The 14,794-nt window shown below is 40.5% G+C and overlaps 1 protein-coding gene across 1 annotated transcript in view; it reads right to left on the bottom strand.

Moving 5' to 3' along the window:
- LOC115108311 (G protein-activated inward rectifier potassium channel 1-like) overlaps window positions 1–13,177 on the bottom strand; it is a 30,102-nt gene extending 16,925 nt beyond the window's left edge. Inside the window, exons 1-2 of the mRNA XM_029632500.2 lie at window positions 11,602–13,177; window positions 10,792–11,008 (exon numbers count right to left, since the gene is read on the bottom strand). Of these exons, the coding sequence (XP_029488360.1) occupies window positions 10,792–11,008; window positions 11,602–12,441 (1,057 nt within the window). The 5' untranslated portion in view covers window positions 12,442–13,177. The remainder of the gene's footprint in view (window positions 1–10,791; window positions 11,009–11,601) is intronic.
- Between the last annotated feature and the right edge of the window lie 1,617 nt (window positions 13,178–14,794).

The raw sequence follows: 14,794 nt of genomic DNA, 5'->3' as shown, positions 1-14,794 counted from the left end.
TCCTGTGGCGGGCCGGGCGCAGTGCACACTAACCAAGATCGCCAGGTGCACGGTGTTTCCTCCGACACATTGGTGCGGCTGGCTTCCAGGTTGGATGGCGCTGTGTTAAGAAGTTGGGTTGTGTTTCGGAGGACGCATGGCTTTCGACCTTCGTCTCTCCAAATAGCCCCCAAAAGGGAACCGTTTTGGGGAAAACAACCTGCATTCTCACTACTTATATAAATGTAATATGCCCCTTTTCATGAGGATGCTAGCAGCCACCTGAGTGAGTGCTAGCTAGCTACCGACCAGAACATTAAGCTAGCCAAGACCAACAACACAAACAAACGGACTACACAGCTACACGTAGTGAGTGAAGTTACAAACGGCCTGTACTACACAAGTGAAATGTATTACCTGTGATTAAATGTTTTCCACACACATAGCTACGTGTAGTCTACTTGGACAATGCATCCCCACATTTCCCACTCTCCCACAGGGCTCTTCTCGCAGGCTCTATTTCCCTACATGGAAGCATTGTGAACCGTAGGTTGGGATTTTGTATCTGGCTACATGTACATTTAACAACACAGCAGCTTTTTGGCATGTTTTGTTATTTCTGTATCACAAAAAATCTACAATGAACATGTCTCTTTTCCAATGGGGCTCAATAGGAAAGAATGTTGGTTTTTCCCCAATTTGTGGGCGTGGTCGAGGGGAATTCATTATTATTACGTGAATACCTACTGGGACTATATACAGTAGAACCTCTTAATGGTTCTTCATGGAACCTTAGGAAAGGATTATTTATAGCACAATACAGGTTCCATTAATAACCTTATGAGCATAGTTCTTTCTAGAACCTTCAAAAAAAAGGTCCCACTGTCGTTACAAGCCAAATAACCCTTATTTGGCACCATACCATTTGTTTGTGTTGTATAAACTGAGAAATTATTCTAGCACTGCATTTGGTGGCTAAATCACAATTAACATGTAATTAAAAACACAAAGGTGCAACGCGGTTTCTAAATGCAATGAAATGCGTGAGGCATGTAGTGAAAGAGCCACCGTAAATGAAGTTAAATGAAACAAATGAATGAACACTAACTCACCGGAGAACAGGAAGCTATTAAAGATGTGTCTTATCAGAGCGCCCTGGCGACACAGGTTCCTCTCCATGGGGAGGGCCGTGACTCTTCCGTGCTCTGATCCTGGGCACATTAGATTTAATTGGAGACTCCTGCTCTCACTTGCTCAGAAGGCTGACTTCCTCGGCTGAACCCACATTAACCCCTTTGAAACTGCAGACTGCTGGAGTGCGGGGCTGAATGGAGGAGCGGGGAACAGCACGGGACACGCTCTGAGTGTAATTATTCCCGAATGAATTATGGCTACTTTCTCCAGGGGCCTGTCTATCCTTTCACAGCTGTGTGCCTTATCGCAAGCTCCAAGCTCTATGCCACCCCTGACACCACACACAGGCTGTAGTCCCTGGGCTGGAGTGACTCATTTGTCTCGTGCTGCTATACCTGTTTAAGCAGAGAGTTGTGTGTTTCCTTTTTCTATTTCTGCAGTGAATGATAAAAAAAACAGACCAATGCATACTCCCAACTACTTGGCTAATCTGCTACATGATATATACCAATTCCTCTGAATGGATTATGCTGCTGCTATTCTTTGTGTAAGATACACTCCTCTTTTGCTTATTTTAGTTTCAATATTCAAATGGGCAATAGTATTCATAATACAGTATGTGAAGTTTGTGTATATTATTGTATAGCTAATTACAACAATTTAAAATAGAATTGAAAAGAGACTCAATTGTTTGCTTTTAGGCCAAAAAAGTAATTTATCTTGTTAATAAATGGTTAATTATTCTCCCCTAAAGCTCATCTGTAAACTGCTGCACCTACCTCAAATCCCTTCCTCTAATCCCAAATCTCAGATGAGAAAGCTATATTTATACACGCTTGATCTTGGTTATGCATTACAAGTTTACATTTTTCATACTTCTTGTCCAATATGCAGGATCTTTGTTCAATATTCAACACTAAGCCAACGATGGGAGAATCCATTGAAAATACAGCAATAGAATTCAAGGAGCTCATAACTAATGATTTACATTGAAACACGGTAAACACACAGTTCCCAAGGTTTCCATATCAAAATGCATTATAATCTATAAGACGAGTGAATCAATGGGCAAATTATTTGGGGAAGGATAAGCCAAACTGTGATACTACGTATAACTCTGAAACACTTTCTTTATCCAATGCTAGAATGTCCACAAGACAGACAAACTGTATTTATATGCTCACAGATAAATATGAATAAACATCAAGTGCACTTTAAATCAATTCATAAGTCTCATGCCACCCACACACACACACACACACACACACACACACGTCTTAGCATGAACACATAGCAGAAACACAATAACAGAAACACAATAACAAGGAAGATGAAATTTGTTCTCCAATACCAGTGAATCGTAAAAAAAGCCTTGGGTTTGCCATGGAGGGGGCAGAGAGGAAGCCAAGACAACTAGCCACGTCAATGCACAACTAACTAGTTATGGCCTGTGTCTGTCCCAAACGGCACTATTCCCTATGTAGGGAATAGGGTGCCATTTGAGAGGCATTAATGAAAGACCAGAAGACTTCCTCCAGCTCACCTCCAGAGGCACTAACTGCTGTACAACTCAAGAGCTTCACTTGCCACAGAAAAAGCTTTCTCTTTTTCAGTTATTTTTTTTTTTCCATCAGTGTGGTGTAACCTACAATCAGCTGTACCAGCATTTACTATTTTTGTAACAAAATCAAGAGCGATGGTTTTTGTTGGTAAATGCCGGGCAGGCCAAGACGTCACAAAATGTTGTATTAAAATATTCAAAACCGGAAGAATCTTTTCCAAAGCGGCCGAGATGTAAAGTCAGGTTGCCATGCAACAACCCGTGGAATTGCTCATTTAAAATGGTCTAATAAAATGTTCCACTGCAGCTTTCGGCTGGACTTGTTCAGAAAATATTAGCGAACACCTCTTTAGCATCATGTAAATGCCACAGCATGTTCCCAATAGCCCATCAATCATTAGCATGTACAGTTGATGGCGGTTTTGGAGCAGTGGCTTCTTCCTAGCTGAGCGCCCTTTCAGGTTTTGCCGATTTTATAGGACTCATTTTACTGTGGATATAGATACTTTTGTACCTGTTTCCTCCAGCATCTTCACAAGGTCCTTTGCTGTTGTTCTGGGATTGATTTGATGTGTGGATGACGGATCACCACCTCAAGCTGAACCTCGGCAAGACGGAGCTGCTCTTCCTCCCGGGGAAGGACTGCCCATTCCATGATCTCGCCATCACGGTTGACAACTCCATTGTGTCCTCCTCCCAGAGCGCTAAGAACCTTGGCGTGATCCTGGACAACACCCTGTCGTTCTCAACTAACATCAAGGCGGTGGCCCGTTCTTGTAGGTTCATGCTCTACAACATCCGCAGAGTACGACCTTGCCTCACACAGGAAGCAGCGCAGGTCCTAATCCAGGCACTTGTCATCTCCCGTCTGGATTACTGCAACTCGCTGTTGGCTGGGCTCCCTGCCTGTGCCATTAAACCCCTACAACTCATCCAGAACGCCGCAGCCCGTCTGGTGTTCAACCTTCCCAAGTTCTCTCACGTCACCCCGCTCCTCCGCTCTCTCCACTGGCTTCCAGTTGAAGCTCGCATCCGCTACAAGACCATGGTGCTTGCCTACGGAGCTGTGAGGGGAACGGCACCTCAGTACCTCCAGGCTCTGATCAGGCCCTACACCCAAACAAGGGCACTGCGTTCATCCACCTCTGGCCTGCTCGCCTCCCTACCACTGAGGAAGTACAGTTCCCGCGCAGCCCAGTCAAAACTGTTCGCTGCTCTGGCCCCCAATGGTGGAACAAACTCCCTCACGACGCCAGGACAGCGGAGTCAATCACCACCTTCCGGAGACACCTGAAACCCCACCTCTTTCAGGAATACCTAGGATAGGATAAAGTAATCCTTCTCACCCCCCCTTAAAAGATTTAGATGCACTATTGTAAAGTGGCTGTTCCACTGGATGTCTTAAGGTGAACGCACCAATTTGTAAGTCGCTCTGGATAAGAGCGTCTGCTAAATGACTTAAATGTAAATGTAAATGTAAATTTGCACTTTTCGCACCAAAGCACGTTCATCTCTAGGAGACATAACGTGTCTCTCCTTCCTGAGAGGTATGACAGCTGCGTGGTCCCATGGTGGTTATACTTGCATACTATTATTTGTATAGATGAACGTGGTACCTTCAGGTGTTAGGAAATTACTCCCAAGGATGAACCAGACTTGTGGAGGTCTACAATTGTTTTTCTGGGGTCTTGGCTGATTTCTCTTGATTTTCCCATGAGAGGCAGTGAGTTTGAAAGTAGGCCTTGAAATACATCCACAGGTACACCTCCAATTGACTCAAATTATGTCAATAAGCCTATCAGAAGCTTCTACAGCCATGACATCATTTTCTGGAATTTTCCAAGCTGTTTAAAGGCACAGTCAACTTAATGTATTTACATTTCTGACCCACTGGAATTGTGATACATTGAATTATCAGTGAAATAATCTGTTGGAAATTTTTGGGGAAAAAATGACTTGTGTCATGCACAAAGTAGATGTCCTAACCAACTTGCCAAAACTATAGTTTGTTAACAAGAAATTTGTGGAGCGGTTGAAAAACAAGTTTTAATGACTCCAACCTAAGTGTATGCAGTCTACTCATAAAGCTCATTTCCTGCTGATGTGCCAATGTTTTTCTAAACATAATTGATGAGTGAACACAAAACTGAAATGAAGTGCTTCACATCTTTTTTTTTTAAATGAAGAGCTGCAAAGTGTTGTGGTAATCAAGTGCCACACAACTTCTGAGGGAGAAACTCTGTGTTGCTGACAGAATTCTTCCTCTAGTTTATCACATATTCAAAGCCAGCTTGCCATGAAATGAACATCACAGCCTGTTTATCCTTTAACTGAGCTGATCAAAGAAGTATGGCATAGTTTATGATCTCAAATTAAGACAGAGAATTGGCCTAAAGTACAAAATTGCATGTTAGATTTACAATGTATAATTCATGTAACATTTCGAACAGAAGAGTGGTGAAGCAATTGCAGTCTGAGCAATTTCACTTCTGCACATACAGTGAAGTGAATTTGATTGCACCTCGGTGATTCAGTATAGTGTTCCCTGGCATGACGTTGATGATGATGATGATGATGACTCTCAATAGCTGTGTATAGACTAGAGTTGCAAAAATCTGGTGACTTTCTCCAGAAATCCTGTTTGGAAGATTTCTGGTATTATGATGGAATAAGCAGGAAATACGGGAACCCTCCAACCAGGATTTCGGGAAAACCAGGGAATTTTGGGAAAGTAAGAGGAATTTTGCAACCCAAGTACAGACTGTTTCTCAATCCTTTCAAGTCTACTTTTCTTGACATTCATAGAACAAACAGTTAACTAAACCTAAACCATTTGGAGTCAACAATTATCTGTTATATTAATTTGAAATATTTACACAATTTTTAAGTTCTTGTATCATTCTACTCATCGTCACGGAGGATATGCTGAAAAGTGTCTGAGTTTGATGTTTGTTCTATTGAACATGCCATTCTAATACATGTATTTTAATTAAATTAAAAGTGCCTTGCTCTGTTGTTTTTGTTGTTATAATACTCTCATACAGTAGATTTGGAAAGTGTTCAGACCTCTTAGTTTTTCCACATTTTGTTTATTTACAGCCTTATTCTAAAATTAATTAAAGTATATTTTTTTCCCTCATCAATCTACACACAATATCACATAATGACAAAGTGAAAAGTTTTTTTTTTCAAATGTATGAACATTTTAAGTATTCAGACCCTTTTCTAAGAGACTTGAAATTTAGCTCAGCAGCATCCTGTTTCTATTCATCATTCTTGACATGTTGTGACAACTTGATTGGAGGCCACCTGTGGTAAATTCAACTGATTAAACATGATTTGGAAAGCCACAGACCTGGCTATATAAGGTCCCACAGTTCACAGTGCATGTCAGAGCAAAAACCAAGCCATGAGGTCGAAGGAATTGTCCATAGAGCAAAGAGAGAGGATTGTGTGGAGGCACAGATCTGATGAAGAGTACCAAAAAATGTCTGCAGCATTGAAGGTCCCCAAGAACACAGGGGCCTCCATCATTCTTAAATGGAAGAAGTTTGGAACCAACAAGACTATTCCTAGAGCTGTGCTGTGACAAGGTAGGAGTGGGATACAGAAGATAGCCCTATTTGGTAAAAGATCAAGTCCATATTATGGCAAGAACAGCACAAAATAGCAAAGAGAAATGACAGCCCATCATTACTTTACTTTAAGGTCAGTCAATATGGAAAATTGAAAGAACTTTGATCATGAATTTCATGAACTTCGACCACATTTCTTCAAGCGCAGTCGCAAAAACCATCAAGTGCTATTGTGAAACTGGCTCTCATGAGGACCACCACACGAAAGGACCCAGAATTACCTCTGCTGCAGAGGATAAGTTCATTTGAGTTACCAGCCTCAAATTGCAGCCCAAATAAATTATTCCAATAACAGACACATCTCAACATCATCTATTCAGAGGTGACTGTGTTAATCAGGCCTTCATGCTCAAATTGCTGCAATGAAACCACTACTAAAGGACACCAATAAGAAGATACTTGCTTGGGGCAGGAAAGACAAGCAATGGACATTAGACTGGTGGAAATCTGTCCTTTCGTCTGATGAGTCCAAATTTGTGATTTTTGGTTCCATCCTCTGTGCCTTTGTGAGACGCAGAGTAGGTGAACGGATGATCTCCGCATGTGTGGTTACCACCGTAAAGCATGGAGGAGAAGGTGTGATGGTGTGGGGGTGCTTTGCTGGTGACACTGTCAGCGATTTATTTTTAATTGATGGCACACTTAACCAGCATGGCTACCACAGCATTCTCCAGCAATACACCATCCCATCTGGTTAGCGCTTAGTGGGACTATCATTTATTTTTCAACAAGACAATGACCCAAAATACACCTCCAGTCTGTGTAAGGGCTATTTGACCAAGAAGGAGAGTGATGGAGTGCTGCATCAGATGACCTGGCCTCCACAATCACCCGACTTCAACCCAATTGAGATGGTTTGAGATAAGTTGGACCGCAGAGTGAAGGAAAAGCAGCCAACAAGTCCTCCGCATATGTGGGAACTCCTTCAAGACTGTTGGAAATGCATTCCAGGTGATTACTTCCTGAAGCTGGTTGAGAGAATGCCAAGAGTGTGCAAAGCTGTCATCAAGGCAAAGGGTGGCTACTTTGAAGAATCTAAAATATATTTTTGATTTGTTTAACACACTTATGGTTACTGCATGATTTGATATGTGTTATTTTATCATTTTGATGACTTCACTAATATTCTACAATGTAGAAAATAGTAAAAATAAATAAAAACCCTTGAATGAGTAGGTGTCCAAACTTTTGACTGGTACTGTATGTAAATGTGATTTCAGTTTTTTATTTGTAAAAAAAATTGCAAACATTTCTAAAAACCTGTATTTGCTATGTCATTATGGTGTATTGTGTGAAGATTGATGGGAAAAAAACGATTTAATCAATTTTATTATAAGGCTGTAACATAACAAAATGTGGAAAAAGTGAAGGGGTCTGAATACTTTCCAAATGCACGGTATAATAGTCTCGTGCACGCAGTGATTATGTTCAAAACTCTGATAATCTAACAGATGGGAAGTCATGTGCTGCTGACTTTGAGTTGATGATATCATGAACGGGTGGGATGACGATTTGAAGCTCATTGTGTGAATATGAGCTTAATAATGAATAAGTACTCCGGGGTGAGAGAGCTGGGCCAAGAAAATGAACGCGATAGAAAACCGTTTCACCCCCCCCATACCATAGGAATAAAATCTAAGTTTAGGTGCAGTGCTGCAATCCGGAATGCTCAAGGAGCGGTTGCCATGGAAACAGAGTTACATTGGACCAAAATGAAAGCGTCTGAGGCTTAGACTTTTACTGTACATACATTTTTAACCACATATTGTTTTCACATCGTCATCTCTTTCTTGTTATTTAACCTCATACCACACATACAGTACGTTCGTATTGGCCCAGTCAAGATTACAGTGCTAGCTAGATTTAACATTGACATTGAGAAAATATAACATATGTTCAAATCCAATTATAGTAAAATGTGCTGTCGAATTCTGCTGTTGTATCCAGTTGCATATGATGCATGTGAACCTTTTACCTCCTAAGTGAAAGTTTTAGAAATCTTATCTGCATTCTTGAATCTTCTGTGATAATGACTGACCGATGAATCCAAACATTGGGAGAAGATGTAGACATGTCTAATTCTTAGGATGAATCTTAAAAGGCAGCTCCCGTAAGGTTAGACTTATCACAGTCATTTCTCTGCACCTTTTTTTTCTATATACCATCCCTATGTAAGCTCTCATAAATAAAAAAAAATAGCCCCATGAATTGTTCATATACTATACGAGTTGTGTCAGTTGCTACAGATCAACACATAAAAAACTATATTGAAAACAGCTTGGATTCTGAATAAAATCGGAGGACTGAAGATATTTCCTAGTTGATGTACAATTTGACTTTTTTTGTGGATATCTAATGGCATGACTTGTAAAGTCTGCTACTGCCACGTACGTACAGTAGAGGACCTACTTTTTCATGATTAAAGTAAATCTGCAGTGGTCTGTTCTGCGTCAGACAGGATTGCTACAAAGTTATGTCACTCCACAATCTTAAAGGCCCTCCCTTGAAAACCTTTTATTAACTTCCTCAAAGGGAACAGTTTGAAAATGCCTACACACCATGATCACGTGTGGCAATCCTGTTCTTGTTGAATTTATGTCTCCAATTTCAAAAAGCACAGGGGAACGCAAAGTATAGACGGTTTTTAAAAAAAGAAGCCAATTTAACCAATTGCTTAATCAGAGTTCATCTGTGAGTTGAGTGGAGTTTTTAAAAAAAGACATGAATTAGAGCTCATGTGTTTAAAGTTTGTTTATTCAACAAACTCTTCTCAAAGTGAGCTAAATTTGAAAACGGTTGTTGAGTAAAATTACATTCATTTTTTTCTCTCAAAACAACTCAAAACCTCTCCCATCACACTCAGCATGCTCATGTTCATGTTTGCCTTTGGAAGGCAACACTGTAAAAAAAGTACATTCAACCAATTGCTTATTCAGCGTTATTATGCGAGTTGAGTGGGCTTCAAAAGGACTAGAATTTGAGTGAATGTGCTGAATTCTGTTTACTCAACAAACTCTGTCAGCTGAATTTGAAAACGGTTGCTGAGGCAAATTACAAATTCATGTTTTCTCAAAAGAATTCAAAACCTTCCCCATCATGCTCTGCATGCTCTTTTGCAGGTAGATTTTCTGAATTGTTTGTTTCAATACCCGTGTTTGTGCATGTACTTTGATTGGTTGATTAATATTATCCTACACAAACATAGCATACATTTTTTCTAAACTAATCCAATCTAGTAGTTGGATTTATGGCACCTGTTACTGAGATGGCTGTTCCAGTTGATATGATTTAGGTAAGTCTTAATAATTTATTTATTTTATTTTCAATGACGGCCTAGGAACAGTGGGTTAACTGCCTGCTCAGGGGCAGAACGACAGCTCTGAATCAATCTAAATGCAGGTTTCGGGATATTAAAAGGTCCAGTTGTTGGATATCTTCACTCTGGCTGGATTCCAATAGGAATTGCACAGCACTTTGCAAGCCAGCATAATCTGATTTGCAGACTTGCTGTGGCCTGTAAACCAGGAGTTTGAGACCATTGTGTTGGGGTGTAAATAGGCCCTCAAAAGGCCTTATGATAAACGTAATGTATTGTCATAAAGAGTTTAATATTAAAGATAACATATTCACTTAGACACTCACTTGGTGAAGGCTGCAGTACTGAAAACAATTGAATACAACAACCATGTCTCTGTCGCTAACAAATACAGTAATGGGTGGTAACTACCATTCACTCGAAATGCAAGGCAGTTTGGTAAATAAGCAAACAAGGTCCAATAAATTCTCAAATTGAATGCATGTTGGTTCAGCTATATGCCCAAATGTTGAGCAAACTCACAATCCTATTGCAGCTGGTTGCCTTACAATTGTAATCACCATATTTTTTATTTACAGTGTACCCTCCAGAAGAGTGTGAGGTTTGTATTCTAAAACAGCAATAATGTTCCCTAGACATCAACTCTTTTGGAATATGTTTTAGGAGATCTCATAAAAACAGAGTCAATTATTTCTAAAATAACTCAATTTACCAGCATTCTTGTTTAGTTGTATTTCTTACCAAGCACCGCTGTCAATGTTGACTTACTATATATCAATTTACATTTTTTTTTGTTGCCATTTCCACTGCATACATCAAATTAAATCAGAACATATTATTTATAAACATATCCAGCTGTGTCACATAAAACCAATATCATGCAAACAATGACATTCACTAACACCCAGGGGTCATTAGACAAGCCCATCTGGGTCAACATTGGCCACTTAAGAGTAAAACCCTGCAACTTCACATTATACTCATTCACTTTACACTCATCCTTGTATTATTACACTCATACTAACACACATTTATTTTTGCTATCATATACTCTAGCCTGAGCCAAACAGCGCACCACTTTATCTCAGGGCATAGACATGAAATAGGCCTATGGTCTTTACTATAATACTGCAAGAAAGAACAATGATGTATTTGTGATAACTTACCAGTGGTTTCCACTATTCCTTCCAATATGACCACAATTTCAAACTGCTCTGTTTGCATGGATCTCTGGGAGAGTTCGTAGAATGGGCTTTTGGTGTCGATCACATGGCAGATTGTGAGTGGTGAGACCAGGAAGAGCTGGTCCGCCCCGGTACTGAAGCCCACGTCCAATTCCAACTGATCCAGAGGAAGAAACTCGCCTTCGGGCGTCTGACGAGACTATGGAAGCGTGCATAGATGGAGTTTGAAAGAGAGACACAGTTTAACTACTGCGACCTAGCGAGCCATACTGACAGCCATCCACAATTTGTGAGCAATCAAAGGCGATCAATCATCAGTAAATAGACAAGAGTGAGTCAATCGAATGAGGAGGGCTATAGCTAATCAGGCACGTCAAGCTACATCAAAGGTTGTTTAACCCAGTGACCACCACTATAGCGCTCCAACTTAAATGGGGTCTATGGGTTTATTAATCAAATTGTTTAGATTCATAAAAATGTAAACATTATAGCATTGCCACTAAATGTGTCTGGAATTAATAGCTTTGTGCTTTTAATTCACATTGGTAAGCCCATTTGCAAAGAAAGTAAAAAATAAAAAGTTATATCAGCAGGGAATAATACACTTTATAATAATACCTTCATTCTAATAACGATGTATTTCATTATCTTTTCCAACCGTGTTTAATATTTAATTGTGCGTAATTAAACGATAAGAAAACAAATGCATTACACCGTCTGAAATAAGTATTTTGTAACGTTTTAATACACAAATATTGTTGAGCTATATGGAGGCATAGAAGTGCCACTTACTTTCAGCAATTTGCAGCGGATCTGTGCGGAGACCATATGGCTATTACGCAGGTTGCCGACTCTGAACATGAGAGTTAGTTTTCCATCTCGCATCGAAATAGCTGCATGTTCACTGAACATCAAAGTCTCTGCCCTTTTTTTGGGCTGGGACATCTTAATGAACATGCAGCCAATCAAAAAAGCATCAACGATTGATCCCAGGATTGACTGGAAAAGAAAGAGAATGATCCCCTCGGGACATTTGTCCGTGATATACCTATAGCCATATCCTATTGTGGCTTCCGTTTCAATGAAGAATAAAAACGCGGAGGGAAAGTTGTAGACATTGGCAACGCATGGCGTATACTTGTCATCGTGGGCTCGATGGAGGTCTCCTCTTATGTAGGCTATGATCCACCACATGAAGGCCATGAAGAGCCATGCCACCGTGTATGTAAGGATGAAGATGAATAAATTCCAGCGCCATTTCAAATCGACCAGTGTGGTGAATAAATCGGAAAGATATCTACTGGTTTCACCACCCAGGTTTCCATGCTGGACGTTACATCGCCCGTTCTTGTCCACAAAGCGTTGCCTCTTCTTCTTCTTCTCTGGTGCCGGCTGGTTGAATCCAGACCCGCTGGATGAGGTGGTCACTACCTGATAATCGTCCCCAAATTTCTTTCGGAGTGCAGACATACTACGATGGCAGCAGCGAGAGAAATAATCTGAATGGTTTAATGTAAAGTCTATTTCTGTACAGGACTTCGTTGTAGTTGCAGCAATTGTCCTTATGTTGTGGCCAATATCTCGGACCTGGAAATAAGGCGAGGAAAGTGCGTTCTGTAACGAACTAATCATGCACTGTCCCCTCGCTCCACATACTGTTCCTACTACTGCACTCCAAAGCCATGAAAATAAGAGAGGGCTAATGTCACTTCAATCACAACAAAGAGCTCTTCACCCGAAAAGGAGTCCGCTATAAAACAATTACGCACAGGATCATCTGCTATCCAAACGCGTCCGTTGCAGTTCGGGTTTTGAACAGATTAGTCTTTGGTGAGTCGCTGCTGATTACTTATCGCCCTCCCAGGTTAGACCAATGCAGGTTGGCTCAACACTTTCCTCCTCCGTGAAGTCCACACCTTGGGTTAAAAGTTGAAACTGTTTCGACGCCCCATCAAGCAATCTGGATCCGGTAGGTAATTAATGAATCGTTGGTAAATGTGATTAGAAACCGTGGTCAATATGAAACGGCACAATACGTACTGTACATCCGATTTCAGCGTTGGTGTTGGACACAATTTGGTTCCCAAACCTCCGCTTTGTGCTACTGCGGGCGCACATAGGATCTGCATTCAGTCCTATGACAGTGGAATATGATGGAAAATGGATTCGGGGAACAATTTACTGTCCGCTCATACTTATGTGGTTCCCCTTACCGATGATGCCTGCAATCTGTATTTCCCGCGTCCCCTTTTCCTCTTCTGGTGGGATTTTTCTTGTGATGTTCTTATGGATGCAGGTATTAAGAATCCAACAGCAGTTGTTTCGTTCTTTCTGTCGATTTTCCCCTTCACGTCTCCTGCGCACTGCACGTTCCTTATACAACGATGCACTCACTATTTCCTACTGGTACTACAAACAGAGGCGGCCTTAGTGATTTGCAGGCCCCAGGCAGAGGCCCCAGGTATGACACCACATTCATGTCAATAGGAATTAACACTCATTTTGTCTTCCATTGTGTAAAGACGCTCACTATCAAAAAAACTAACACTCAACACAACAACAAAGAATTAGTGTATTTAAATTGTAGTACATTTGACTAAATTACTCACTCAAAATGTATAAACTATAATATATTATACTTATAAATACAAATACATTTAAAAAAAGTATTTTCACACAAAGTAGACTAATTCATTGACAACGAATCTTATTTAAGTAATAACCATGTAAACATGCAAACAACTATTCAGAGACTTTCAAATACATAACCTCAATAAGATTTGGTACAGACCTGGCCTGAAACAAAATGTAGATACAGTAGCCTACTTTGACAACAATTCAGTGAATGCAACAAGTATTACATAGACAGATAAAGGGAGAAGATTTTTTTAAAAACAGAGACAATTTCCTTAAAAGATTTGTAGGACGAATTCACGTCACACTGTCACATGAGTGTTTGCATTTTGCCGACAACATGCCATGAAACTTCTTGAAGCAGGGCCCCATCCTACAAAGTGAAACAACATGTCGAAATTTACAACAAATCAGTAAATGCAACAAGTAGTAGATACAGTTGAAGTCGGAAGTTTAAATACACTTAGGTTGGAGTCATAAAAACTTGTTTTTCAACCACTCCACAAATTTGTTAACAAACTGTAGTTTTGGCAAGTCGGTGAGGACATCTACTTTGCATGACACAAGTCATTTTTCCAACAATTGTTTACAGACAGATTATTTCACTTATAATTCACTGTATCACAATTCCAGTGGGTCAGAAGTTTACATACACTAAGTTGACTGCCTTTAAACAGCTTGGAAAATTCCAGAAAATCAATGGGACCATGCAGCCGTCATACCGCTCAGGAAGGAGACGCGTTCTGTCTCCTAGAGATGAACGCACTTTGGTGCGAAAAGTGCAAATCAATCCCAGAACAACAGCAAAGGACCTTGTGAAGATGTTGGAGGAAACAGGTACAAAAGTATCTATATCCACAATAAAACGACTCCTATATTGACAAAACCTGAAAGGCTGCTCAGCAAGGAAGAAGCCACTGCTCCAAAACCGCAATAAAAAAGACAGGCTACAGTTTGCAACTGCACATGGGACCAAAGATCATACTTTTTGGAGAAATGTCCTGGTCTGAAAATAGAACTGTTTGGCCATAATGACCATCGTTATGTTTGGAGGGAAAAGGGGGAGGCTTGCAAGCCAAAGAACACCATCCTAACCGTGAAGCACCGGGATGGCATCATCATGTTGTGGGGTGCTTTGCTGTAATAGGGGCTGGTGCACTTCACAAAATAGATGGCATCATGAGGAAAGAAAATTACGTGGATATATTGAAACAACATCTCAAGACATCAGTCAGGAAGTTAAAGCTTGGTCGCAAATGGGTCTTCCAAATGGACAATGACCCCAAGCATACTTCCAAAGTTGTGGCAAAATGGCTTAAGGACAACAAAGTCAAGGTATTGGAGTGGCCAT

This window comes from Oncorhynchus nerka, linkage group LG3 (genome assembly GCF_034236695.1).
Source record: "Oncorhynchus nerka isolate Pitt River linkage group LG3, Oner_Uvic_2.0, whole genome shotgun sequence".
In the NCBI taxonomy this organism is placed as follows: Eukaryota; Metazoa; Chordata; class Actinopteri; order Salmoniformes; family Salmonidae; genus Oncorhynchus; species Oncorhynchus nerka.
This window is presented reverse-complemented; position numbering and strand designations above follow the sequence as displayed.